The sequence below is a fragment of the Rana temporaria genome, chromosome 4, assembly GCF_905171775.1.
Source record: "Rana temporaria chromosome 4, aRanTem1.1, whole genome shotgun sequence".
Taxonomy (NCBI): Eukaryota; Metazoa; Chordata; class Amphibia; order Anura; family Ranidae; genus Rana; species Rana temporaria.
The window spans coordinates 122,727,579-122,755,055 of NC_053492.1; the positions used below are offsets into that span (position 1 = coordinate 122,727,579).

Consider the following 27,477-nt stretch of genomic DNA (forward strand, 5'->3'; position numbering starts at 1 on the left):
CGACGGCGCGGCTATTTGTTTTTAGCCGCTCCATCGCGATCGCTCCCCGGAGCTGAAGAACGGGGAGAGCCGTGTGTAAAGCCGGGTCCGCATCGATCGAGTGATCCCTTTTATAGGGAAGACTCGATCGATGGTGTTAGTCCTACAGCCACACCCCCCTACACTAGTAAACACACACTAGGTGATCCCTAAATGTTACAGCGCCCCCTGTGTTTAACTCCCAAACTGCAACTGTCATTTTCACAATAAAGAATGCAATTTAAATGCATTTTTTGCTGTGAAAATGACAATGGTCCCAAAAATGTGTCAAAATTGTCCGAAGTGTCCGCCATAATGTCGCAGTCACGAAAAAAATCGCTGATCGCCGCCATTACTAGTAAAAAAAATAAAAAAAATAAAAATGCAAAAAAACTATCCCCTATTTTGTAAACGCTATAAATTTTGCGCAAACCAACCGATAAACGATTATTGCGTTTTTTTTTACCAAAAATAGGTAGAAGAATACGTATCGGCCTAAACTGAGGGAAAAAAAATGTTTATATATGTTTTTGGGGGATATTTATTACAGCAAAAAGTAAAAAATATTGCATTTTTAAAAAAATTGTCGCTCTATTTTTGTTTATAGCGCAAAAAATAAAAACCACAGAGGTGATCAAATACCACCAAAAGAAAGCTCTATTTGTGGGGAAAAAAGGACGCCAATTTGTTTGGGAGCCACGTCGCACGACCGCGCAATTGTCTGTTAAAGCGACGCAGTCCCGAACTGTAAAAACCCCTTGGGTCTTTAGCCAGCATATTGGTCCGGGGCTTAAGTGGTTAAAGGCTAAAACCGGCGTTTTAAAATGCCTGTTTTTGCCGCGTTTTATCACGTTTTACCGCGTTTGCGTTTATAAGCGTTTAGTTAAGAAACATCATAAGACCCTCGCTAAGCTCAAAACACAGTATTATTTAACCATTTCAGCCATTTTGTGAGACCAGAGTGAGTAGCAGCTAAGAGAGCAGCAGTGTACTTGTATTTAGCGTGTCACTTGCCACATCACCTGCCACAAGCTGCGGATTGTCCACTTGCCACGTCACACGCAACAATTTGTGAATTGTCCACTTGCCACGTTACCTGGCCACGTCACCTACCACAAGTTGTGAATTGTCCACTTGCCACGTTACCTGGCCACATCACCTGCCACAAGTTGTGAATTGTCCACTTGCCACATCACCTGGCCACGCCACCTGCCACAAGTTGTGGATTGTCCACTGGCCACGTCACCTGGCCACATCACCTGCCACGTCACCTGGCCACGCCACCTGCCACAAGTTGTGGATTGTCCACGTCACCTGCCATGTCAACTGGCCACGTCACCTGCCACAAGTTGTGGATTGTCCACTGGCCACATCACCTGGCCATGTCACCTGCCACAAATTGTGGATTGTCCACTTGCCACGTCACCTGGCCATGTCACCTGGCCACATCACCTGGCACATCACCTGGCCACAAGTTGTGGATTGTCCACTGGCCACGTCACCTGGCCAAGTCACCTGCCACGAGTTATGAATTGTCCACTTGCCACGAGTTATGAATTGTCCACTTGCCACGTCACCTGGCCACGCCAGGTGACAAAAATACAAAGGGTAACAGGGGCTCAAAACAAAATGAAAATAAAAATGGAAAGTTTAAAAAGTCCAGACTGGTAAGATATCCCAGCCGTAGGGTATAAAAACAAAAGGCTGCTGAGCCAGCAGTGTTCCCACTGAGCACTTTGCGTCCGGCACTAGTGACTGAGCTGTAGAGCGGCGTGCGCTCCAGGTGCGTTCCAGCTCGTCTGGAACGCACCTGGAGCGCACGCCGCATATTTGCTCCATTGTGGAATTTAAAGGAAACGCCGGGAAATCCAGTGCCTGGAGATCTGTGCTGTGGAACACCTGGTGGATATCCTATTTACGCTGTTTACCCCTGTAGGGGTGCTCAACTCTGGTGAGGGGGGACGCATAAGGGGGAGCACCGGAGCACCTGAAGTATTATGTTTGTTCACCAAGCAAGCCACTAAGATGACACCCTTTGAATGAACTGCTTTATGTTGTCATTTACTTATTGCTACCAGTTGGAAGGACTTTAATCTGACTTTAATCTGACTTTTTACAGATGGTTGTCACATTATATTGTTTATTTAGTATATCACATTTGCCGCTATCTGTGGATGATTTATATTGCTTTATTGTTTAGAATCACTTACCTCACACATTGGTTTGTGGACATACTCTACTTAATATTTTAATTTTTTATAATTTTTTATGTCTTGTTATTAATTAGTTGGTCACACCTCCTGTGCACCTGCACTAAATACTTTGATTTGTATAGCCAATTCACAGGCTCTATCATCGCCATCCAGTGGCTATTTAGCTTCACTATATCACAGTATTTGTATTATCCACATTCAATACATGATCCTCGCTATTTAGCTTTAGGATTGTTCATAGGCTTATTAGCCAGATTACACCCTGGTCACACAGGGAACAAACAGACAGCGCCACTACCCCTACCTTTTATATTTGCATTATTTATGTTTTTCTTGGAAAACATGTTTTAAGGGGGGCAGCAGTCTGTTGCTCACATTTACCTTCCTCACGTCCACTTCACATACGCGCAGGTTTTGTTTTTCTTGTTTTTCTTTTCTCTTTTATTTTTTCTTTCTTCTTTCTTTTTTACTTTACCTGGCCACGTCACCTGCCACAAGTTGTGGATTGTCCACTTACCACGTTACCTGGCCACAAGTTGTGGATTGTCCACTGGCCACATCACCTGACACAAGTTGCGGATTGTCCACTGGCCACGTCACCTGGCCACATCACCTGCCAGGTCACCTGGCCTCGTCACCTGTCACAAGTTGTGAATTGTCCACTTGTCACGTCACCTGGCCACAAGTTGTGGATTGTCCACTGGCCACGTCACCTGGCCACGTCACCTGGCCACGTCACCTGCCACAAGTTGTGGATTGTCCACTGGCCACATCACCTGCCACGTCACCTGGCCACGTCACCTGGCCACGTCACCTGCAACAAGTTGTGGATTGTCCACTTGCCACATCACCTGCCACAAGTTGTGGATTGTCCACTGGCCACATCACCTGCCACATCACCTGGCCATGTCACCTGCAACAAGTTGTGGATTGTCCACTGGCCACGTCACCTGCCACAAGTTGGGGATTGTCCACTTGCCACATCACCTGGCCACATCACCTGGCCACGTCACCTGCCACAAGTTGTGGAATATCCACTTGCCATGTCACCTGGTCACATCACCTGCCACGTCACCTGCCACAAGTTGTGGAGTGTCCACTTGCCACAACACCTGCCACAAGTTGTGGATTGTCCACTTGTCACGTCACCTTGCCACGTCACCTGTCACAAGTTGTGGAGTGTCCACTTGCCTTGACACCTGCCACAAGTTGTGGATTGTCCACTTGTCACGTCACCTGCCACGTCACCTGCCACAAGTTGTGGTTTGTCCATAATGCAATGCAAGCAATTACAGTTTTGTTTATGTTTTTTTAATGGTTTTTCATCATTTGCCATCATGTTTGAGATTTCTAATGTAAAAAAATAAGTCACCTTTAAAAACGCCTATAAACGAAATCCGGCGTTAAGCGGCGTTTTGCCGCATTTGGCGTCTGAAACCTGGAAACGTTTGCGTCTGAACCCATTTTTTTGCTTCTGAAAAAACGAGGATAAACGCAACTGCTGAAAAACGTGACTGTGTGCATGGACACATAGGATAACATTGAATGTGTTCAGGGGTAGTTGAAAAAGCTGTCCAACTGCCTCTGAACACGCATTTACCAGCATTTACCAGCGTCTCGTGTGCATGGGGCCTAACTGGCCTGCCTGCAGTCACCAATTCAAAATATCTGACTCATCTTGAAACAAAACATATGACAAAGAAGTTCCAGGACTGTTCAGTTAGAATTTTATATCAGGAAAGACTGGGGCAACATTCCTCAGCCAAAACTTCAGCAACTGGTCTCCTCAGTTCCCAGGCATTTGCAGTGTTGTTAAAAGAAGAGGAGATGCTACACCATGCTAAACATGGCCCTGTCTTAACTTTTTTGAGGCATGTTGCTGCCACCAATTTAATTAATTTTTTTTTTCTTAAAATTGTACATTTTCTCAGTTCAAACATTTTATATGTTTTCTTTTGTGAATAAAATATAGGTTTATGAGATTTTTTAATTACTGCATTCTGTTTTAATAGATTTTACACAATGTTCCAACTTTTCTGGAATTGGGGTTCTACAATATTGTTTTGTGTCTTTTTGTTTCTAGATCTATACTCATGGCCCGGTTCATCTATAAAGTTGGTTTTGCATCCTCATTGCTGCTTATTGGTCTCTGGTTCCTCTTTCTGGATCTATATTGGCATACCACTAATGTTGACACCAAATTACAGAGTGGTTATCAGGTTGTCATACCCAGGCAATATAAGGTCCACACAGAGAGGAATACAGATTTACTTCATACAAATATTACAGAGAAATTGACAACTGTGAAGAATACTCCTTGGGTACCACCTGTCTTTGACATTCTTAAAAAAAAGAATGAGAGGTTAATGGGAAGAAAACCTGGGTCCAAGCTGTGGCCTAAAGAGATGACATCAAATGACCTTGTACTGAGATTGAAACGTGTGAGGAATAATTACCAAAAACTGAACAAGTACAAAGTTAAATTTAAAGGACATATTAAGCAGAATAACAGTGCAGCAGAAATCCTATGCCATCTTAAGAACAGGGTAAACATGTCACCGCTTATGGCCTCTGATCTCCCTCCTACTGCCACTTCCTGGAGCCAATACTTGCCCAAGAAGAGTCTTCAAGAAGAAGTTGGAAAGCTTGGGCGTTGTGCTGTCGTAATATCAGCAGGGTCTATGAAATCCTCAAGACTCGGGCAGGAGATTGGTGAGCTATGCCAAGGCGCAGTATTTTTTAGCTTTCTAAATCAAGAAAGTATTTTGGCTTTTCAAAAACAGCAAAGCAAGCATGCCATAAATACTTTGATCTAAAAATATTTTTGAGCATATAGGAACAATCACAACACTCCAAAAAGCAAAAAAATAAAATAAAAAAAGAATACTACCAAATAAACAAAGTATATTAGTATAAGGCCCCTTTCACATGTGCGGACCGTATTTCCGCTTTTTCATTCATCCGTTTGCGGATGAAAAAGGGACATACATTGGTCCCTATGTAAATTGCGGGTGTCAGCGGATAAACATCCGCTGACATCCGTAATCACCCGCCTCCGCAAAGATCCGATTTTGCGGACGGAAGAAAACCCTATTTTTTCTTCTGTCTGCGGATCGGATCGGATGAACACGGACACACGGTCCGTGTCCATCCGTTCCCCCATTGGGGAGAGCGGAGAAAAGACAGGTCGGTCCCTGCACAGTGTGTGGGGACCGCCCTGTCAGCCGCCGGCTCAGCGGGGATATACGATCCCCGTTGAGCTTACGGACACACGGAGGCGGATCATTACTGATCCGCCCCGCGTGATAGGGCTCTTAGAGTATTCAAATAATATAGTTGTACTGCCATAGCATGTTTCCAAAGTTAGAAAATGAAAACAAATATTCATTAGGTTGCTGAGTAGAACATCGTTACCTCTTTTACTGTTTAAGAAAAACCAACATGGAGGACCCAAGAAGTGCAGAGTATTAAGGAATGGGTAGTAGGGGTTGAAATAGTAAGAGCTATAGAGGAAACAACCCACACAGTAGAGGACTCACTGGAGACATATTGGAATATATGGGGAATATGGTCTGAGTTTAGGGAATCTGGAGGTTGGAGGAATTTAATGGAGGTGTAGGGATTTGGGGGGGGGGGGGGAGAGGAGAGGAATTTTTTTTTGTTGTTTTGGGGGAGGGGATAGGGAGAATAAATGTATAGATTTGATGGATTAAAGATATTGGATATAGGATTATGATTTCTACACATGTTTCTGTCAATACTTGATTATATAATAAAAAAGAGAATAAAAAAATAAAAAAAGAATAACCAACACAAACATTTATGTCCTAAACACTTTTTTTTACCTTTGTTAAAGTGGATCTCTGGCCTGTCCAGCATCATTTTCTTTTTACTTTTTAGCCCAGTGTAAAGTTTCTTTGCGAGTTGTAACCTTTTAAGATACACACGACACGAACAAGCCACAATATGGAGTCCTACAAGGTTTAAAAACACTTAAACCTGTAATTAAGTGGGGGAGCAAATCCACTATAAAATACCAAAATCTACTTAAAAATCCGAACTGGATAATGCTCAGACCCTGTCTGTATAGGTGAATAAGGATACTAAACATTTTTACTGCTTACTTATAAATCCTGAAATCAAGACATCCCCGGAGACGAACATGAGCTCGTAAGTACTCCCATTCAACATACAAAAATTGATCTTTATTGCAAAATTATAAAATACACATATATGACAAGACACATTAAAACTTGTGCCAGCTAACCCGCTCCTATTGTTGGGTTTTTTGATGTCACAATGAGACTTCTAAATTCTAAACCAACATTAATGTCATATAACATATACAATTGCTACATAAAGCCATATTGTAGTTTAATGTTAATAAAAAATTTCTTTTTTTTTCCAGGGACCACGCACACTGGGCTTAAAAAAAAACGTCAGTTCTTTTGACAGAGAAAAACCTCACATAGAGTGTTTTTGTACAGGCATTAGGAGCTTTTAGCGCTTTTCTCTGCCAGAAAACTCTTCCCAAAAATGTGATCCAGAAGAGTTTTTTCCCTCTAAATGCTAAGCTTAACCTCCCTAGCGGTATGATTATTTCAGATTTTAGGTGCTGAAATCGGTACCATTATTCTTAGGAATAACTCACTTAAATCTGACCAAACAAGAGTCTAGTAGGCATCCCGGGTATGACATTTTTTTAAAAACAAAATTATAAATTATAATATAATAAATAATTATAAATAATTATAACAAATAATAATATAATTATAATAAAAATTATTCAATAATGTAATCAACTCAAAATCACAGAAATTTGCTCAGTTGCAGAATTGTCGCTGTCATTACTTTTATTTTTTTATGACGAATTTCCCCACAAATCGCTATCGCACAATTCTGCAAGTGATTATAATTTATTATCGCTTTCTAGCTGCTCTAAAACCATTTTTGACATAAAGGGACACTTTTGGTTGCTATGGACAATCTACAGTTTGCAGGCAGAAAGAACAGTTTATATTATATAAAAGAACATGTAGAGCACTGGGCAGACCACTAGGGACAAGGGGGGGGGTGTATTTGTTATATACAGTACTGTAATCTATAAGATTACAGTATACTGTATGTAATGTGTTTGTTTAAATTTTTGAATTTGGCGCCGTTCTCCGCCCTCGTGCGTCGTAACGTCGCAGGGAACGGAGATCGCTCACACAGCGCGGTGGCATCGCTGGATCCAGGGACAAGGTAAGTAAACACTGCCTGTGGATTCAGCGAGGCGAGCCAGAGTCTGACTCGGGGTTACCGATCGCAGCAAAAAAATGTAACCCAGAGTCAGACTCGGGAACACCGCCAGGGGGTTTAAAATATGCCTCTAAACGTCCTAATGTGCATGGACAACAGGATAACATTGAGCTGCTTCTACAGGCAGAACTCAAAACTCCAGTAGAAGCAGCAATTTTATTTTTTTTAAGCCCAGTGTGCATGGACCTTCAACCTGCAGCACTGTAATTTTCTGTAAAAAAACAATGCAATATTGCAGCCTGGAGATGTTCGATTTACATTTGGTGTACAGAACGTAATGTCTTTGTAATATGTGTTCTTCTTAAAGGGGTGGTTCACCCTAAAAACTACTTTTTCTTATTACACTTGCCCCCCACATTACAATACGATTAAGCCTATTATCTTTTTTTTGATGCTGTACATACCTTCGTACAGCTATTCACCCGTGGCTTCCGGGTTGCGAGTCCCGCGGGAGTGGGCGTTCCTAACACGAGCTCCCCCCGTCGCGTAAGGAGCCGAACGGCGAGTCGGCGCTATACTGTGCATGCGCATCGCCGTTCGGCTCCCTTCGCCAACCGTGACGCGGCTTACGCGACGGGGGGAGCTTGTTTTTGGTCAAAACGTCAATCACAGACATGTTAGGAACGCCCACTCCCTTGGGACTCGCAACCCGGAAGCCACGGGTGAATAGCTGTACAAAGGTATGTACAGCATAAAAAAAAGATAATAGGCTTAATCGTATTGTAATGTGCGGGGCCAGTGTAGTAAGAAAAAGTAGTTTTTAGGGTGAACCACCCCTTTAATAAAGATGCACTGGGATCCAGAACAGCAGTGGAGAAGAGTATGGTACCTTACCTCTCTCCACCCAAAACAGACAATTCAGTTTTTCTGGCTGCTATTTAAATGTCTAATATAGAGCTGTTACATAGATGTACTAATCTTGTTCTTTTGTGATGTGTGCAGACTCCCATGATGCTGTTCTAAGATTCAACAAAGCTCCCACAAATGGATTTGAGATTGATGTTGGATCAAAAACTACAATTCGTCTGATCAATTCACAGGTGGATAGAAAAAAAACAACCTTTTTTAACATTTGAACATTTTATCTGTCAAGGCATGTATCTTCCTATACATAGAGATGGAATGTACATGCCCACTTACAAAGAAATTAATGATCTATAATTTTTATCATAGGTGTATTTTAAATGATAGAGACAGAATATCAACCAAAAACACATAAAACAAATGCTATACATTACGTTGCAGTTCAGTGAGTAAAATAAGTTGTTGATCTCCAAGCAAAACATGTCTTCATCATCTGTCTAGGCCTCTTGCTCTAGACCAGGGGTGGTCAACCTACGTGCACCCGGCTAGTGAACATTTTAACCCCGGTTGGCTTTTTTGGAATAACAACCGATGCAGCTAAGAAGCCGCTCGGCTGTTATCCCAAGCAGCGGGAGTGGACGTCTCCCCTCTCCCGCCGCCGCTTTCCGCAGATGGTCCCACCGGGAGACCCGAGTGACCAGCCGGCACAACCGCCGACTCGCCGGAGACCCGAACAAAGCCGCAATCGGCTTTGATCCGGTCTCGGATTTAGTAACCCGGAAGCAATGACACTTCCGTTTAAAGGCCGCAAATTTAAAAACCCCAGACCCCAGATTCCTCCATAAAGAGTACATGTCACTGCTTATTATTGTCACAAATGATGTTTACATTTCCCCTGATTCACCCGGATTCCAAGCTTCAAGTGGTATCCTTTTTTAGGTACCTTGGGGTTCTGGTGCAGACCCCTTTATCTTTATATGTCGCCAATAACTTAGATCCTCTATTGGTCCGCCTTCGGGAGCAGACCAAGCAGTGGATGGATCTGCCTCTGGATCTTATGGGGAGGGCCAACGCCCTCAAAATTATCTACCTACCGAGATTACTCTATATCCTTGCCAATTCCCCTTGCAAAATACCTAAATCTATTTTTAAACGCATAGATTCAATATGTACTACTTTCCTGTGGAAGGGTGGCTCCCCCAAGGTAGCACTTGAAACACTAAAGTTGCCAGCGCACTTGGCAGGCCTGGCATTTCTATATTATTTGGCATCCCAGTTGGTGCCCATCCACGATTGGCTGTGCCCGGTTCCGGCCAATGCCTGTACCTCCACGGAGGGAGCCAACGCATCTTCTCTGCAAACCCTACATAATATTATCTACAGAGGCCGGGCCCCTGATCGCCCCGGAACCTCCCTACTTTCCACTTCCCTTTCCTCTTTTCGTTATATTGTCACTAAAGTATCCAGGCACACCTGGCTGAAATCTCCCAACAACCCCCTGTGGTTTAACCCCAATCTGCAGGAACTATACTCCCTTCCTGATCCCAATCGCTGGTACTCCAAGGGGGTTAAATATTTATGCCACCTGTACAATGCTCAGGTCTTTAAATCTTTTTCTCAGCTACGTTTAGATTTAAATTTACCAAGATCATACCTATTTTATTACTACCAGCTCAGGCACGCTATCCGTGCCCAGTTTGGCTCCCTGGATGATCCCACTGACCTGCCCCCATTGGAAAAACTGCTCAGACAGCCAGATCCCACTAAACTTGTCTCCACCTATTATGCAGCCCTAATGACTGACTTTAACCCCAGGTTTCACAAAGCTCAGGTAAAATGGACCCCTCTGGGCATCTCCCTGGTAGACGAGGACTGGTCAGAATTTAGTGATACGTATAAAACCTCTGTTATTGCTTCCCGGGACCGCATCATACAGGTCAAAATTTTCCATCAAACCCACCTCACTCCGGCTAGGTTACACAGGATGGGTCTCCTGCCCTCAGCTGCCTGTTTCCGCGGCTGTGGCCAGGAGGCCGATTTCTTACACTGCTTCTGGACATGCCCGGTAGTCCAGGACTTCTGGGAAGAAGTGGGTGCTTTCATCTTATCGGCGCTAGGCCTCCCAAACATAATCCACCCCAAGAACTGCCTATTAGGCATCTTTGGCGAATTACACCTATCATCACATGCCAAGAGACTGCTCCGTATACTCTTCTTCTATGTTAAAAAAGCAATTTTACTGTCCTGGAAGGGGACACAGACCTCTCTAAAATCCCTCTGGTTAAAACGTATTAATGACGCTATCCCACTGTATAAACTTACTTTTGAACTCCGGAAACGGAACAAAACCTTCCACAAAATTTGGGGTAGATGGTTGGCTAGTCCGCTAACCCTCTCCCAGCACTGATTGTACTACTCTTGCTTGACCATTGATGGGCCGTGCCTCACGGATCTCTAATGTCTGGACCTCTGCTTTTGCTATATCCCGGTATTACACCTGATCCTTTTACCACTGTGCCTACTTTATATTTTGCATTGATGTCAGTTTATTTTTCTATGTTTGAGTGTATTGCCTGACGTTTATGACCAGGTTGTCTGGTGTTTTTTTTAATGTTTTTCTGTTTGTTGGTTTGTCTTAAACCTAATAAAAATATCTTAAAAAAAAAAAAAAATAGGTTTACATTCCTTCTGACAGCAATAAAAGTAATCAAAGTTCTTTTTTAAAAGGACAGTGTAAAAAAAAAAAAAAAGAAGAATGTTTTTTTAAAAGCGCCCCATCCCTCCGTGCTCGCACGCAGAATCAAACACATACGTAAGTCGTGACCGCAAATGTAAAGCGTGTTCAAACCACACGTGTGAGCTATCACCGCGATCGTTAGAGTGAGAGAAATTATTCTAGCACAAGACCTCCTTTGTAACTCTAAACTGGTAACCTGTAGAACATTTTAAAGGGTCGCTTATGGAGATTGTTGACAGTTTGTCGCTATTCCACAAGTGTGTGCAATTTTAAAGCATAACATTGGGGGGGGGGGCTGTGTCATATAAAGGGGGGGCTAGGTGGGGGGTTGTGTGATGTGCAGGGGGCCTGTATAATTTAAAGGGGTCCAGAGGTACAGGGGGTGTGTAATGTAAAGAGGTCCAGAGGTGCAGTGCTGTGTAATGTAAAGGGGTCCAGAGTTTGCAGAAGCTGTGTAATGTAAAGGGGTCCAGACTATTATCTTTATTTATTAGCAGGTGAATGCAGCCCTCCATGCATTCACATACTTTGAATCCAACCCTTAAGTGGAAAAAGGGTGCTGACCCCTGGTCTAGACTGGTTACAAAATGTAAATGAGAATTGAAGGTTGTAATATCTTTACGTGCTAATTATACATACCTCACAACTTTTTGAGATGGAAACGAGGGTCACCTATTAGCAAAAATATGTAGACATGGGAAACACACCCCTGCCACTCACTCTAAGGCCTCGTACACACGGACAGACTGTCCGATGAAAACGGTCCGCCGGACCGATTTCATCGGACATGTCCGCTGCCGGATTTTGGTCTGATGGTTGTACACACCATCAAACCAAAATCCCTGCATACAGGATACGCGGTGACGTGGCCGCACCGTCAACGCGACGATGACGCGGCGACGTGCGCGACCCTGGAAGGTCAATGCTTCCACGCATGCGTCAAATAACTTCGACGCATGCGAGGGCTTTTGGCCGAGCGGACATGTCCGGTAAGTCGTACAGACGACCGAACATGTCCGACCGACAGGCTTCCAGCGGACATGTTTCTTAGCATGCTAAGAAACATTTGTCCGCTGGAAACCTGTCCGATCCGCTGGAAAATTGTCCGGTCGGACGTACAGACGACCGAACATGTCCGCTGAAACTGGTCTGCGGACCAGTTTCAGCAGACATGTTTGGTCGTGTGTACGAGGCCTTAAAGGAAAATTGCACACAAAAAATTATTAGTTAAACCCACAAATTCTTTTTTCGCCACTACTCTCCCTTTATGCTGGCTTTTCATATTTACAAATGCAACGATTTAGAAATTGGATGAAAGGTTTAGCACTGGGAAACACTTTCTATAAGATAAATTGTGCATTTTGTATAGAACTATAGAGATCAGATCAAAAAGAGGGACACATAAGGAGGAAAGAGGGACTTTGTTGGAAATCGGGGACAGTTGGGAGCTATGATTATATTAAACTCACACATGCTGTTCTGAGAAAAATCACAAAAATAATCTTATTGGCTAGAACAAAGCACAACCATGAGAACAACTGATTTTTTAATGGCATAAATGTGCTATAGATAATTCCACTTTGCTAACTCTTCATCCTATTTGCAGATTATCACTCTTCCCAGTTATAAATTCCTGAATGATCCCCTTTATAAAAAAGGAATATTGGTTTTGTGGGATCCAGCACCATATGAAGCAGATGTACATCAGGTGAGAAAATGTTGGCATGAGATTATTAAAGTTAAAGAGTAAAGAGCCAATGTTTACACACAGATATACATCTGGATATACACTATATTGACCTTTACTTTGTGCACTGGTCAAAGTCATTTGGTGGAGGGGGGATTGTGGCGTGGGGTTGTTTTCCAGGGGTTGAATGAATGAATGAATGAATGAATGAAGAACTTATATAGCGCGGCACATGCGAACTGAATCGCTTCTAGGCGCTGGTTGTTAGTGTCTCATGCCATCAGAAGAGCAGGGTTTTGATCTGCTTTCTGAAAGACAGGTGGTTTTGCTCCAACCGATTGCTGGTTGGTAAAGCATTCCAAAGCCTGGGACCTTGGAAAGCAAACCTTCTTTCTCCTTTGGACTTGTATTTGGTTTTTGGAACCTTGACCAGATTTTGGTCGGTGGATCGCAGAATGCGGTTGCAATTGTGAGGTTTGATCTTGTCGCATAGATATTTTGGAGCCTTCCCATGGATGCACTTATGTGTCAGGCAGAGTGCTTTGAATGCAATTCTGTCTTTCACTGGCAGCCAGTGAAGGGATCTCAGTGAAGGTGAGATTGATTCCCATGTCCTTTTCCCAGTCACCAGTCTTGCGGCCGTATTCTGTACGACTTGTAGACGAGCGATTTGGAACTTGGGGAGCCCGAGGTAAAGGGCATTTGCATAGTCCAGTCTGGAATTCACGATTGTTCCCACCACGACTGCTACGTCTTCTTTGGGGATAAATGGAATAAGTCTGCGTAGTAGGCGCATCAAATGGTGCGACCCGCTGACTACTGACCCTATTTGTGCGTCCATTGTCATGAAGGTGTCAAACGTGACTCCTAGACTTTTGACTTTGGAGCTAGGGGAGATGATTTGTCCCAGAATGGGCGATGGTGTCCAGTTTGTTGCCAGTTGACTCTTTCGACTGGCATTAAACATAAAGAGTTCTGTTTTAGCGCTATTGAGTTTAAGATAACTCTTAGTCATCCAGTTTTCTATTGAAGAGAGACATTTCTCTAATCTGAGATGATGATCCTTTTTGTGGCAGATGCGAAAATACAGTTGCGTGTTGTCTGCATAAGAGTGATAGAGTAGTTCTTGGCTACTGATAATATCAAAGAGAGGACGAAGATAGATATTGAACAGCACCGGTGATAGGGGGGATCCTTGGGGGACCCCACATGGCACTGTGCGTTTTTCCGACGTGAAAGATCCCAGTTTCACTGTTTGTGATCGGTTTCCAAGAAAAGAGGAGAACCATGGTAAAGCATCTTCTGCGACTCTGGCGACTTCTACTAGTCGTCTCAGTAACAATTTATGGTCTACTGTGTCGAAGGCTGCGCTTAGGTCCAGCAGAACCAGGAGACAAGATTCTCCTTCGTCTGCGGCCTCGAGCGCATCGTCCCATATTTTCAGTAAGGCCGTTTCCGTCCCGTGTCCGGGACGGAAACCGGATTGAAATGGATCAAGTAGGTTGTGGGTGTCCAGATGCTGTTGCTGTTGCAAGGTTGGGCTTGGCCTTTTAGTTCCAGTGGAGAGAACTCTTATGCCGCGTACACACCATCACTTTATGTGATGAAAAAAAAACGACGTTTTTCAAAACGTCAATTTAAATGACCGTGTGTGGGGGAAAACGTTGTTTTATGTCTTGTGAAAAACGTCAAAAAAAATTGAAGCATGCTTCAATTTTTTGTGTCGTTTTTCCCAAACGTCTTTTTTTGTGTCATAATAATTGACCGTGTGTAGGCTAAAACAACGCTTTTACCAGACGGCAGCGCTCGTTCTGGTAAAACTACTGTTCAGAATGGATTAAGCACATTCGTTAGGTAGTTTTCAACTTATATAGAAGAAAAGAATGCGCTGCATTACACCGTGCTTTTAAATGCTACACTAAAATGGTCATCTTTTGTCTCTATAATTTCTTTACTCAGTGGTATGCAAAACCAGAATATCAATTCTTTGACCGCTACAGTCAATACCGCAAGCAGAACCCTAATCAGACATTTTATATCCTGAATCCAAAGACCACCTGGCAACTGTGGGATATAGTACAGGAGAACGCACCGGAGAACATTCAACCAGATCCACCTTCTTCAGGGTCACTGGGTAGGTACACTGTATGAGCACAAGGCTACCGGTCTCTCTTAGATAGCTACCAATTTGCTGTGTCATTACAACCCAGGTGAGTTCTCAGTTATACAGAAGGGATGAGCCGAACACCCCCCGGTTCGGTTCACACCAGAACATGCGAACAGGCAAAACATTCATACGAACAATTCATAACCACTTAAGGACCGCCTAACGCCGATATACGTTGGCAGAATGGCATGGCTGGGCACAGGCACGTACAGGTACGTCGCCTTTAAGAGCCCAGCCGTGGGTCGCGCGTACACGCGACCTGGTTCGAAGCTCCGTGACCGTGGTACCTACTGACCTGATCGCCGCCGGTGTCCCACGATCGGTCACAGGAGATGAAGAATGGGGAGAGGTGTGTGTAAACACACCTTCCCCGTTCTTCACTGTGGCAATGTCAGTGATCGTCTGTTCCCTGATATAGGGAACGACGATCACTGACGTCACACATCCAGCCCCGCCCCCTACAGTTAGAAACACGCATGAGACCACACTTAACCCCTTCAGCGCCCGCTAGTGGTTAACTCCTAAACTGCAATTGTAATTTTCGCAGTAATCAGTGCATTTTTATAGCACTTTTCACTGTGAAAATTACAATGGTCCCAAAAATGTGTCAGAATTGTCCGATGTGTCCGCCATAATGTCGCCATTAGTAGTAAAAAAAAAAAATATTAATAAAAATGCCATAAAACTATCGCCTATTTTGTAAACGCTATAAATTTCGCGCAAACCAATCGATAAACGCTTTACAAAAAATAGGTAGAAGAATACGTATCGGCCTAAACTGAGAAAAAATAATGTTTTTTTATATCTTTTTTAGGGATATTTCTTATAGCAAAAAGTAAAAAATATTGCCTTTTTTTCAAAATTGTCGCTCTATTTTTGTTTATAGTGCAAAAAATAAAAACCGCAGAGGTGATCAAATACCACCAAAAGAAACTCTATTTATAGGGAAAAAAGGACGCCAATTTTGTTTGGGAGCCACATCGCACAACCGCGCAATTGTCAGTTAAAGCGACGCAGTGCCGAATCGCAAAAACTGGCCAGGTCCTTTACCTGCATAATGGTCCGGGTCTTAAGTGGTTAAAGTGTTAGGGACACAAACATGAAAAATCGGAAGTGCTAATTTTAAAGGCTTATATGCAAGTTATTGCCATAAAAAAAGTGTGTGGGGACCTGGGTCCTGCCCCAGGGGACATGCATCAATGCAAAAAAAAAGGTTTAAAAACTGAAGTTTTTTCAGGAGCAGTGATTTTAATAATGCTTAAAGTGAAACAATAAAAATTGAATAATCCTTTAAATATTGTGCCTGTGGGGTGTCCTTAGTATGCCTGTAAAGTAGTGCATCTTTCCTGTGTTTAGAACAATACCACAGCAAAATTACATTTCTAAAAGAAAAATTTTAAACTTCTCGTGGCTGTAATGAATTGTCGGATCCCGGCAATATAGATAAAAATCATTTTAAAAAACGCTATGTTTGGATCTCATTTAGAAAATAAGGATTTCTCAACTGTATATAACTTTAAAAATTAGGGAAATGACTGGGTAAGGAATATAGCCTAAGAGAAGGCTATTCAGAAAGAGGTAACCTATAGCAACAAGTAATGATCTTCACATGAATGTATGATACAATTAAATTTTTTATTCCGTATCAAAAACATGTATATAAAAATGTGCAGTTATGTCAAAACTAGATAGACGGGACTAACAATTACAAAACATAAACACGACACTGTCCAGACTTCATTGGTTCAGCCATAAGTTATATGCGCACCGTGCATATGGTTTATGAATTTTAGATAATCTTAGTAAGTGAAGGAAAAAAAAAAAAGGAGAGTATGAATCAAGTAATAATAACTTGATAACCCCTTCTAAAATTGAGCCAATGGGTGCTTTCACTAATGGCTGGACCAGGGCCGATCCGCCCTATAGGCACACTATGCAAGCCGCTTAGGGCCCCGCAAAGCTGTGGAGGGCCCCCCAAATTACTAGAGGCCCCGCCTGGTGAGAAGTCATTTTCGGCCCCTCACCCCGCTTCTCAACTCGCTGGCTGCATGGGAGAAGAGGAAAGAAGTCAGCACCCCCCGCTTCTCACTTTAACGTAAGATGTCATTTCCAACAGCAGAACACCCCTCCCCCCGCTTCTCAACTTTAATCTTTAATGCTTTAATGTGACATTAAAGCGCCCAACCCCCCCCCCCTTCTCAACTTTAATGTGACATGTCATTTTGCTTAGGGCCCCAGGGAGGTCAGGATCGGCACTGGGCTGGACCCATTGTGAGAGAGGGGGGGGAGGAGGGAAATAGAGCAGCCAAGGAATGGTCTAAAGTTGTCTCTAAAAGCCTTATTGGACTATATGGAAGTGGGAGCCATAGACATGCAGGAGTCAAAGGGGTTGTAAAGGAAATTTTTATTTCATAATAAGCATCCTTTACCTGCAGACATTCCTCTTTTCACTTCCTCATTGTTCGTTTTTGCTCAGAAGTTGCTCTGAGTGAGTGAGAAACGTATATATCGCAACACATGCAAACTGATTTGCCTCTGGGCGCTTGGTGTCCATTCCCTGGGCCCTCAGAAGAGATGGGTCTTGATCTTTCTCCTAAAGGCCAGGTGGTTTACCACCAATCGGATGGCGGTTGGTAGAGCGTTCCAAAGTCTTGGTCCTTGGACCGCAAATCTTCGTTCTCCTTTGGACTTGTATCTGGCTTTGGGTATCTGGAGTAGATTTTGGTTGGTGGATCGCAGAATGCGATTGGTGTTGTGAGCTTTTAGTTTCTAGCATAGATATTGGGGGGCATAGATGTCTTGAGATATCATAATCCATGTTTACAGGATGTCTGGAGATATCACATATCATATAAGTTGTTGGCTATTCAATGTGGGGACACATTCTTTTGACAGGTGTTAATTGCATAGACTCCTAGACATTTCATTGTCCCTTGTGTAAAGGTGTTATGTATGCTAAATACTGTTTATGTGTGGAATGTACTTGTCGGAGACAGAACGTCTGTCTAGAGATGTGGATTGAAAGGAGATCATTGTGTGATGGTGTTTTGTTTGAGTTCTGTTAATGAAGGAATGTTTAGTAATTAGCTCAAAGAATGTGATTAAAGCTTCCCCACGGTGTGATGTGTGGGTGGGGACAGTTTGATTGTTCATGTGCCTTGAAGACTGTATAAAATCTCAGAGTGAACCATTAAAAAACAGTCCTACTTGACCCTTCAAAACGTAGCCCCGTCTCGTTCTTGAAAGGGCGTTCGATGGGATTACTATTCTGCTCATTTTACAGCTGAACCTGATTCTCTCTCTGGATCTCGTGGATGGGATATACCGGCTGTACCTGCATATCGCAACTTGCCAGGGAAAAGGACGTCTCCAACTGCTGATACCCCCTCACTACCAGGGGGTAGCCGTTACAACACTTATGCGTTAGACAGAGTGCTTTGAAAGTGATTCTGTCTTTTACAGGCAACCAATGAAGGGATCTTAACGAAGGTGAGATTGATTCCCAGGTTTTTTTCCCAGTCACAAGTCGAGCGGCCGTATTTTGAATGACTTGCAGACGAGTGATTTGGTATTTTGGGAGTCCAAGATAGATGGCATTTGCATAGTCAAATCAGTTGATAAGTGTCCCCACCACGACTGCTATGTCTTTTTTTGGGATAAAGGGAGTGAGTCTGCGTAGAAGGCGCAGCAGATGGTGCGATCCGCTGACTACTGACCCTATTTGTGGATCCATTGTCATGTGGGTGTCGAAGATGACTTCGAGACTTTTGACTTTGGTGCTGGGGGGTGATGGATTGACCCAGAATGAGCGCGGGCGTCCATGTTGTTGCTGGATGAATCTTCCGATTGGCCTGAAACAGGAGAAGTTCTGTTTTTGAGCCATTGAGTTTAAGGTAACTCTTTGTCATCCACTTTTCTATCAAAGAAAGGCATTTCTCTAGTCCGAGATAATAATCCTTTTTGTTGCAGATGAGAAAATATAGTTGTGTGTCATCTGCATAAGAGTGGTAAAGTAACTTCTGGTTGCTGATGATTTCAAAAAGAGGGCGGAGATACATATTGAAAAGAACAGGCGACAGAGGGGATCCCTGGGGGACTCCACATGACACTGTGCGTTTTTCAGAAGCGAAAGGGCCCAATTTCACTATTTGTGATCGGTTTTCCAAGAAGGAGGAGAACCACGATAAATCACATTCCGCAATTTCGGCTACTTCGACTAGCCGTGTCAGCAATAATTTGTGGTCAACCGTATCAAAAGCTGCGCTTACTGTAGGTCCAGCAGTACTAAAAGACAAGATTCTCCTTTGTCTGCGGCCTCTAGAGCGTCATCCCATATTTTGAGCAGTGTTGTTTCTGTCCCGTGACCAGGACGGAAACCGGACTGGAATGGGTCAAGTAATTTATGGGTGTCTAAGTGATATTGTAGCTGTTGTACAACTTCTTTCTCCATTACCTTGGAGAAGACATTCAGTCCTGTTATGGGGCGACGGTGGTTAGGGTCTTTGGGGTCGAGGGTGTTTTTTTTTAGAATGGGTTTGATTATACCCTGTTTCAGCAAGGGTGGCACCACGCCCTCCTTGAATGACTGGTTTATGAGCTGCATTATAGCTGGTGCCAAAATATCGGCACATTCTTTCAGCAGTTTGGTGGGGATGATATCATTGGGCGCTGTGCTATTTCGCAGAGTCCTGATGATATTTTTAGTGGCATCGAAGGAAATGGGTTTTAGAGTGAAGTTAGGTGATTGTGGCTTAATTATGTGGGTATTAGGTTTGTGATTTAGAGGGGGGTAGGTGGAGGTTGTATTTTGCTGAATACTTTCACAGATTTTTTCAATTTTGTTGATGAAATAATCTGATAATTCGTTGCAAAATTCTTGTGAATCAGAATTAGGGGCTTCTAGACAGACTGGATTCATGGTCTTGGTAACTAAATTGAAGAGTTCACGGGGGCGGTGTAGGGCATTGGTGATAATATTGGAAAAAAAAATGTTTTTGGGCAATAAGATTTCTTTTATGGTATTTTTTGGTTATTATCTTATAAATGGTGTGGTTTTCCTCTGAAGAGCTTATTTTCCAGGCTGCTTCAGCTCTTCTGCGATCCTGCTTTAGCAACGACAGCTGGTCATTAAAACAGCTGGAGTTGTTTTTTCGGATGCACGTTGTGCGTTTTGGCGCTACTAAGTCGGCTGACTGTAGCAGAGCCTTGTTTATAGCATCAAGAGTTTCTGTGGCTGTTTGATGTAGTTGGATTATTTTTATTTTGTTCCCTAATGTGGTTTTGAAGAGTTCCGAGTGGAGCTTCTTATGAGATCTAGTCCAGTGTGTTGTCACCGGTTTTACCGTTTTGTTTGAGGGGGCATTTATGTTGATTGGACCCGGTGCTCTATAGCACAGGAGTATGTGAACAGTGTCCTGGGGATTTGTTTGCAGTTGCAGAGTGAGGGTTTCCATGAATGGAAGTGAGTACTGAAGGCCTGGTTTAGTGATCGAGAGGTGAGTCTTGTGGATCACCGCCAGGCCTCCTCCTCTTTGCCCCACTCTGTTTTCTGTTAGAATGCGATAATTCTCTGGTACCAATTCTCCTAGAATGGTGTTACAGTCGGCTGTGAGCCAGCTTTCTGTAATAAAAAGGTAGTCTAAATCGTTTTGTAGAATGAAATCATGGATTTTTTGTCGGTGTTTTACTGCCGACCTTGTATTGACCAAAGCACATGATATGTGCTTCGGTTTGGGTAAATGCGTGTAATTTTTGACTGTCGATTGATTCTTAACAGTTGCTTGTTTCCTTAGAGCTTTTTTGGTGACGGCTGGTAATATTGAGGCAAATGGCTTTAGACCCCAAATGATTTCTGCATAGTATCTCAGATTAGACATAATCGCAGAAAAACGCTGTGGAAAGTGATAATTGATCAGGGAGGTATTCGATGATGATGGGAAGGGCCATTTCCAAGTGGGTTCCCCACTCGGCGAATCTTCCTCCCCGTTTGATCCAGAGGAAGGCGAAAAAAACCTGGCCATGCTATGCCAATCTGCCATGACCGGGGGAAACAAATTCCTTCCTAATCCCACAGGGGCGATCAGGGGGAGCCCTGGATCAAACACTGAGTGGTGGCGGACCCTGGAGTTGGAACTGTTGGACCTGAGGATGTGGGGGTGGGAGCCAAATCCCAGCTTTAGGGCTGGGGAAGGGAAATGGGGCTATGTCCCAGCAATATCACAGTTGCTGGGGTATAGCAAGATGGCCGCCGACCGGGACTAGGTCCGAGCCGGGGGCTGTGCAGCTGGGTGAGGCCTGGTTGTTGGGAGGAGGGGGCTGCGGGGCACCAAGGGGCGATGGTAGAGATCCTCCAGGGGCAGTTTAGTGAAGTTTGAGGGGGTTTACAAGGAGCAAGCGCGGCGCACCGCTAGGCTGCGGCTGAAGCCGCGGACTTTCCTAAATGCGGTCGCCGCGAGCTTGCCGTGGAATTGTTCAGGCCGAGGTGGGATTGAGGATGGAGGCAGTGGGGATGCCCCGATCGCGGCTGGGAGTGTGGGGGATGGAAGATCTGCCTGTTATCCTCTTTGTTGGGCCGCATCCTGAAAAGGACGGTTGCGAATTAGCCCAAGGGGAGGTGCATAGGCCTGAACGAAAAAAGACCTTACCTTGATGATGTTAGGGAGGAGAGAGGAAGGCCAAAGATGGAGGAAGAGTAGCTGTCCTGGATCCTGGCTGAGGAGACCCTTGCCTGTCTGGTCCTAGGAGTGAGAGTTAGGAGTCGGCGCTGGGGGTGCAGAGTCCTGTTGGATGTCCGGCTGGATGTAGGAGGCTGGAATACCGCTGGCTGGACTGGACTACCTAACCTTCCTCTGGCAGTAGGTGCTTCAAACCTCACTGCAAGCAGAACAGAGGGTAAATGACAATTGATTCCTCCTGGTGATCCTCTATTTCTTCTCTGTTTTGTTCACTTCCTGCTTGTCTGATTTTACTGACCACCGTGAAGGGAGGCTTTACTGCGGTGGTCAGTAACTTGCTCACCCCCTCCTGGGAACTACATCTGTGTGGCAGCTAGGACACTCTCTACATGTAGTTCTTACATGAATGAGCGATGCAAACCAGGAAGTGAATGAGAGAACAGAAACTAGAATGCCGGAGGTGATATAGATGAAGGAGATTAATAGGTATTTACTCATTTTTTAACAGAATCATTACACTATTCTGTCTGTCTACCTTGCAGACATTAATTTTAGGCAAAAAATGTTTTTCCTTTACAACTCCTTTAAAGCGGGGGTTCCCCCCCCAAAAAATTTTTTAACATTACATTCAGCCGAGTTGTCAGAATGACAATCGGCTGTTTTTTTTTTATTTTATCCCCGTACATACCGTATTTTCACCGCCGCTTCCGGGTATGTCTTCTGCGGGACTGGGCGTTCCTAACTGATTGACAGGCTTCCGACCGTCGCATACAGCGCGTCACGAGTTGCCGAAAGAAGCCGGTCTGCGAGTCGGCTCTATACGGCGCCTGCGCACCGACGTTCGGCTTCTTTCGGCAACTCATGACGCGCAGTATGCGACGGTCAAAAGCCTGTCAATCAATTAGGAACGCCCAGTCCCGCAGAAGACATACCCGGAAGCGGCGGTGAAAATACGGTATGTACGGGGATAAAATAAAAAAAAACAGCCGATTGTCATTCTGACAACTCGACTGAATGTAATGTTAAAACATTTTTTTTTGGGTGAACCCCCGCTTTAAGTCCTGTTAGTTGGTTAGTGATCCTGGAAATAGGAAGGTATGCTGAAATTAATCAGATTGTTCAAATGAAATTTCATTAGTATTGATTTTAAGCAGTCCTGCCTAGGAATATCCAGTTGATATTGGTTTTTGTCCAGTAATCACAGGGTATGGTTATGACTCTGATTCATCAACATTGATTTCATAGACTCTCCTATCATAGTTTGCAGATGTGTCAAAATTGTCCGAAGTGTTCGCCATAATGTCGCAGTCACGAAAAAAATCGCTGATCGCCACCATTAGTAGTAAAAATTTTTTTTTACAAAAAATGCAATAAAACTATCCCCTATTTTGTAAACGCTATAAATTTTGCGCAAACCGATAAACGCTTATTGCGATTTTTTTTACCAAAAATAGGTAGAAGAATACGTATCGGCCTAAACTGAGGACATTTTTTTTTATATATTTTTGGGGGATATTTATTATAGCAAAAAGTAAAAAATATTGTATTTTTTTCAAAATTGTCGCTCTATTTTTGTTTATAGCGCAAAAAATAGAAACCGCAGAGGTGATCAAATACCACCAAAAGAAAGCTCTATTTGTGGGAAAAAAACATAGGGACAAATCTGGCATTTGTTGCAGGGGTACATCCCAAGAGTTTGTGGATAGTCAGAGAGCCATGTTGTTTCTGGCTCTCTGACAAATTCAGATTGAATTAATGTGTCCCCTAAACTCTTGGCACACCGTGCAACAAGTTTGGGTGAGTACCTGACTATCTGTCCCACTGTGACCCAAAGGGTGTGATGATTCGGATCGGTTCATTGGAGTTTTGAGGGAGCTTGTCCATCAATCTCTTCTTAGTTAGAAGGTCATGTCGATCTCTAATTGCTGCTCTCTTTCTAGCCTTTTTGATCTGACCATGTGAGTATCTGCGTTCGCGGAATCTCGCATACAGTTCCTGACTCTCTCGTCTGTATTCACATGTGTTTGAGCAATTCCTTTTAATGCATAAAAATTGTCCTACTGGAATTCCGTTTTTCAACCATTGGGGATGGTGGCTTGTTGCATATAGTAAGGTGTTCACTGCTGTGTTCTTACGGTAAGTACAGGTGTTAAGTTTGCCTTGTGTCATTGAAATCTGTAAATCAAGAAAGGGCAACCTTTCGGCATCAAATGTGTAAGTAAGGCATATATTTCGCTGGTTCTGATTAAGTTCCATCATAAATTGATGCAACGAATCAGTTGTCCCCTGCCACAGCATCAAGACGTCATCAATGTACTGCCACCAAGTAAGTACATGGCGGCGGTACATCGGGGACGTATACACATCCTCCTCTTCCCAAATGCCAAGATGGAGGCAGGCGTATGCCGGAGCCCACGCTGCCCCCATCAAGGTCCCCCTAATCTGATGGTTATAGGTATTAAGGAATTGAAAAAAGTTATTGTGTAAAGCAAAGTCCAATAGTTCAAGAATGAACTCATTCTGTGACCCTGACATTGGGTAGGTGGAATCCAAAAGGGTTTCCACTGTGTGGATACCAACCAGGTCCGGTATTGACGTATATAATGATTCAACATCGATGCCCACTAATAATACCCCACCTGGTTGTTCACATCTACCCAATTCATCAAGTTTGGCTAGTACATGTTATGTATCCTGAACAAATGATTTGAAGTCAGTAACCAGTAACCAGTAAGTCAGTAACCATCTCCTTAAGTAGTAGATCTAAATATTTCCCACTGTTTATAACATAATTATTTTGTTTTATTTATATAAAACTGATAAACTCCACAGTACTTTCCAGGGAACATACAATGATTCAGGTCAAACTCCCCCCCTAAAGTAGATTATAGTGTAAATGTAAATTCCTTACCGCAGTTATAATACTTAAAAACTCATAGGTGGATCACTGTCTGGAAAGCTGAAGAGCAAACTGCATTAAGCAGGGACTTCATAGTGATAATATCAGAATTGCCAGCAGAACTGTATTGGACACTGGACTGATAAAAGAATGAACAGATGCAGCTTGTACTGTAGCAGACTGAATATTAGTGGACTAAAAATGTAGCAGACAGGACAGTGGTGGAATGTTGTAATCTGTACTGTGGCAGACTGCTTTGATGTAGACTGTACTGTGGCAGACTGGTTTGTAGCAGACTGGACTGTGGTGGACTGGTCTGTAGCAGACTGGACTGTGGTGGACTGGTTTGTAGCAGACTGGACTGTGGTGGACTGGTTTGTAGCAGACTGGACTGTGGTGGACTGGTTTGTAGCAGACTGGACTGTGGTGGACTGGTCTGTAGCAGACTGGACTGTGGTGGACTGGTTTGTAGCAGACTGGACTGTGGTGGACTGGTCTGTAGCAGACTGGACTGTGGCGGACTGGTTTGTAGCAGACTGGATTGTTGTGGACTGGTTTGCAGCAGACTAGGCTGTGGCAGACTGATTTGCATCAGCAGACTGGACTGTGGCAAACTGGGCTGTGGCAAACTGGGCTGACGTGGACTGGACTGTGGCAGACTGTTTTTTAGCAGACTGGACTGTGGTGGATTGGTTTGTAGCAGACTGGATTGAGGTAGTCTGGTTTTAACAGACTGGACTGTGGTGGACTGGTTTGTAACAGACTGGACTGTGGTGGACTGGTTTGTAACAGACTGGACTGTGGTGGACTGGTTTGTAACAGACTGGACTGTGGTGGACTGGTTTGTAACAGACTGGACTGTGGTGGACTGGTTTGTAACAGACTGGACTGTGGTGGACTTTTTTTGTAACAGACTGGACTGTGGTGGACTGGTTTGTAGCAGACTGGACTGTGGCAGACTGGTTTGTAGCAGACTGGACTGTGGCAGACTGGTTTGTAGCAGACTGGATTGTGGCAGATTGGTTTATAGCGGACTGTACCTGGGTTTACTGGTTTGTAGCAGATTATACCTGGGTCAACTGGTTTGTAGCAATCTGGACAGTAGGTACTGAGTGAAGCAGATAATAACAGAAGACTGGATGTACATTACCGGGATCAGAAAATTAGCCCCCACAGAGAGGGAACTGGGGCAGCAAAGACTGAGGCAGCACATCAAGGTACTGTCACCGATGCAATGCTTGAGCGGTGGACTTCCTGATCACGTGACATGGCCTGTGACTTGGCTGCAACCTTTATGGGAATACATAGAGGTGTCGGCAGCTGCCAGAGACAGAGGAGGCACCTGTGCTGGAGTGAGGCATTTAATTTTTTTAAAACATGTTATTTGCCTTGGGATTACATTTGAATGCTACATAATTTGCACTCAGCCATGGATTACTGGTATCAATTCCTGGCTGAACATTTCCTGGCAAAACACAGAAATTAAATAACTATACCCTTATGTAACACTAACAACAACAACAAAAATAAAGGTATTTTTCAGCCAAACCTTTTATAACTCTGTTTGTGACCTCATTGGGAAGATTCACTCTTGATCTCTCTCGGTAAACATTTTGATGGAGTTAAACTAAAGGGAATAGTAACATTCTGGAGCTGTCACTAAAATAGAAAGTAAGGTGAAAACTACAAATTATTCTGGGACTTGACTTTGGAGAGATTTGCTCTCACTTGCGTTTGCTCAGGTTTCTTTTTTATTGTAGTTAAGTAAAACCTTGGGTATGTAGAGCACAGCGATAGCTTTGCTTTATGCCCCGCTCTGCAGCAGTCATAGACACTTTTTCTTTGCTCCCCTACAGTTCGGTTCAGCCACCAGGAACAAAAGTATCTCTGATACCTCCGGGTATTGTGGAGCATGTGACTCACTCCCCTGACTTCCTCCCATGTGATAGCACTGGTGCTTGGTGATTGGCCCAGCACTGCCACATTGGAGCAGGGAGATAATCCTCATCCATGTGTAAGCTTTGAGTAGAATTTACACAGGGCTTCTATTCCTTAATTACGGAGACTGAATAAACAGCAAAGGAGTGAGGGAATGGTGAATATTTCCTGCAAAAGAAGAGAATATCTTTGCTTTGCACAAGCAAACCATTTGCTTTCAGGCACTGGTTTGTTAGCATTGTAAACAAATGAAAAGGTCACTGTTCATTTTATGTTACTAAGCTGACAAATGCTTTACGAAGATAATGAATATTACAGCACATTTGTGTTATTTGATGAGCCATTAGCACTGTTACTATGTCCCTTTTCCCAGGAATATTGTTGATGATGAACCTCTGCGATGAAGTCAATGTTTATGAGTTTCTCCCATCCACTCGGCAAAGTGACCTGTGCTACTATTATGAAAAGTACTATGACCTTGCTTGCACAGTTGGGGGATACCATCCTCTAATGTACGAGAAGAATTTAGTGATGAAGCTTAATCGGGGAGATATGAACACCATTCACAGGTATGGGAAGGCGACATTGCCAGGTATCAAGAACTTGAAATGCTAACCACTATATAAGGTTTTCACAGGTGAAAATAAAGACACTTATACAATTAAAGTATGTAAAGTTCTCCTCTATAAATATTGTGGACATGGGAGATATAAGAAAGTGCACCAAGGACAAAGAAACTGAAACCTTGTTTAGGAGGAAAAAGAAACTGAAACCTTGATAGCCAAAAGATCAATTGATGTATATGTTACTGTAGATTTTGTAGAAGCTTTGATGAATAGTCAGATGAACCTAGTAAAGAAGCTTGTTTTTTCCAGCCAGCAGAGAGCTGCATGTAAAACAGTTTTTCTTCAAGTTTCACTTCATAACCTTCTACTTCCTGTTTCCATTCCCAGGTCCTCACACATCTATATAAATACAACACATACAGTATCTCATAAAAGTGAATACACCCCTCACATTTTTTGTAAATGTTTTATTA

At 43.5% G+C, this 27,477-nt stretch overlaps 1 protein-coding gene across 3 annotated transcripts in view; it reads left to right on the forward strand.

The window, feature by feature from the left end:
• The window catches only part of LOC120936554 (beta-galactoside alpha-2,6-sialyltransferase 1-like), a 64,599-nt gene extending 37,495 nt beyond the window's left edge, over window positions 1-27,104 (forward strand). For 2 of the 3 annotated variants that reach the window (XM_040348999.1, XM_040349000.1), the window contains exons 2-6: window positions 4,315-4,943; window positions 8,475-8,572; window positions 12,680-12,781; window positions 14,720-14,894; window positions 26,812-27,104. In XM_040348999.1, coding sequence (XP_040204933.1) covers window positions 4,325-4,943; window positions 8,475-8,572; window positions 12,680-12,781; window positions 14,720-14,894; window positions 26,812-27,053 — 1,236 coding nt within the window. In that variant the 5' untranslated portion in view covers window positions 4,315-4,324 and the 3' untranslated portion in view covers window positions 27,054-27,104. The remainder of the gene's footprint in view (window positions 1-4,314; window positions 4,944-8,474; window positions 8,573-12,679; window positions 12,782-14,719; window positions 14,895-26,811) is intronic. The other variant, XM_040349001.1, reaches the window with a different exon arrangement.
• The last annotated feature ends 373 nt before the right edge of the window (window positions 27,105-27,477 follow it).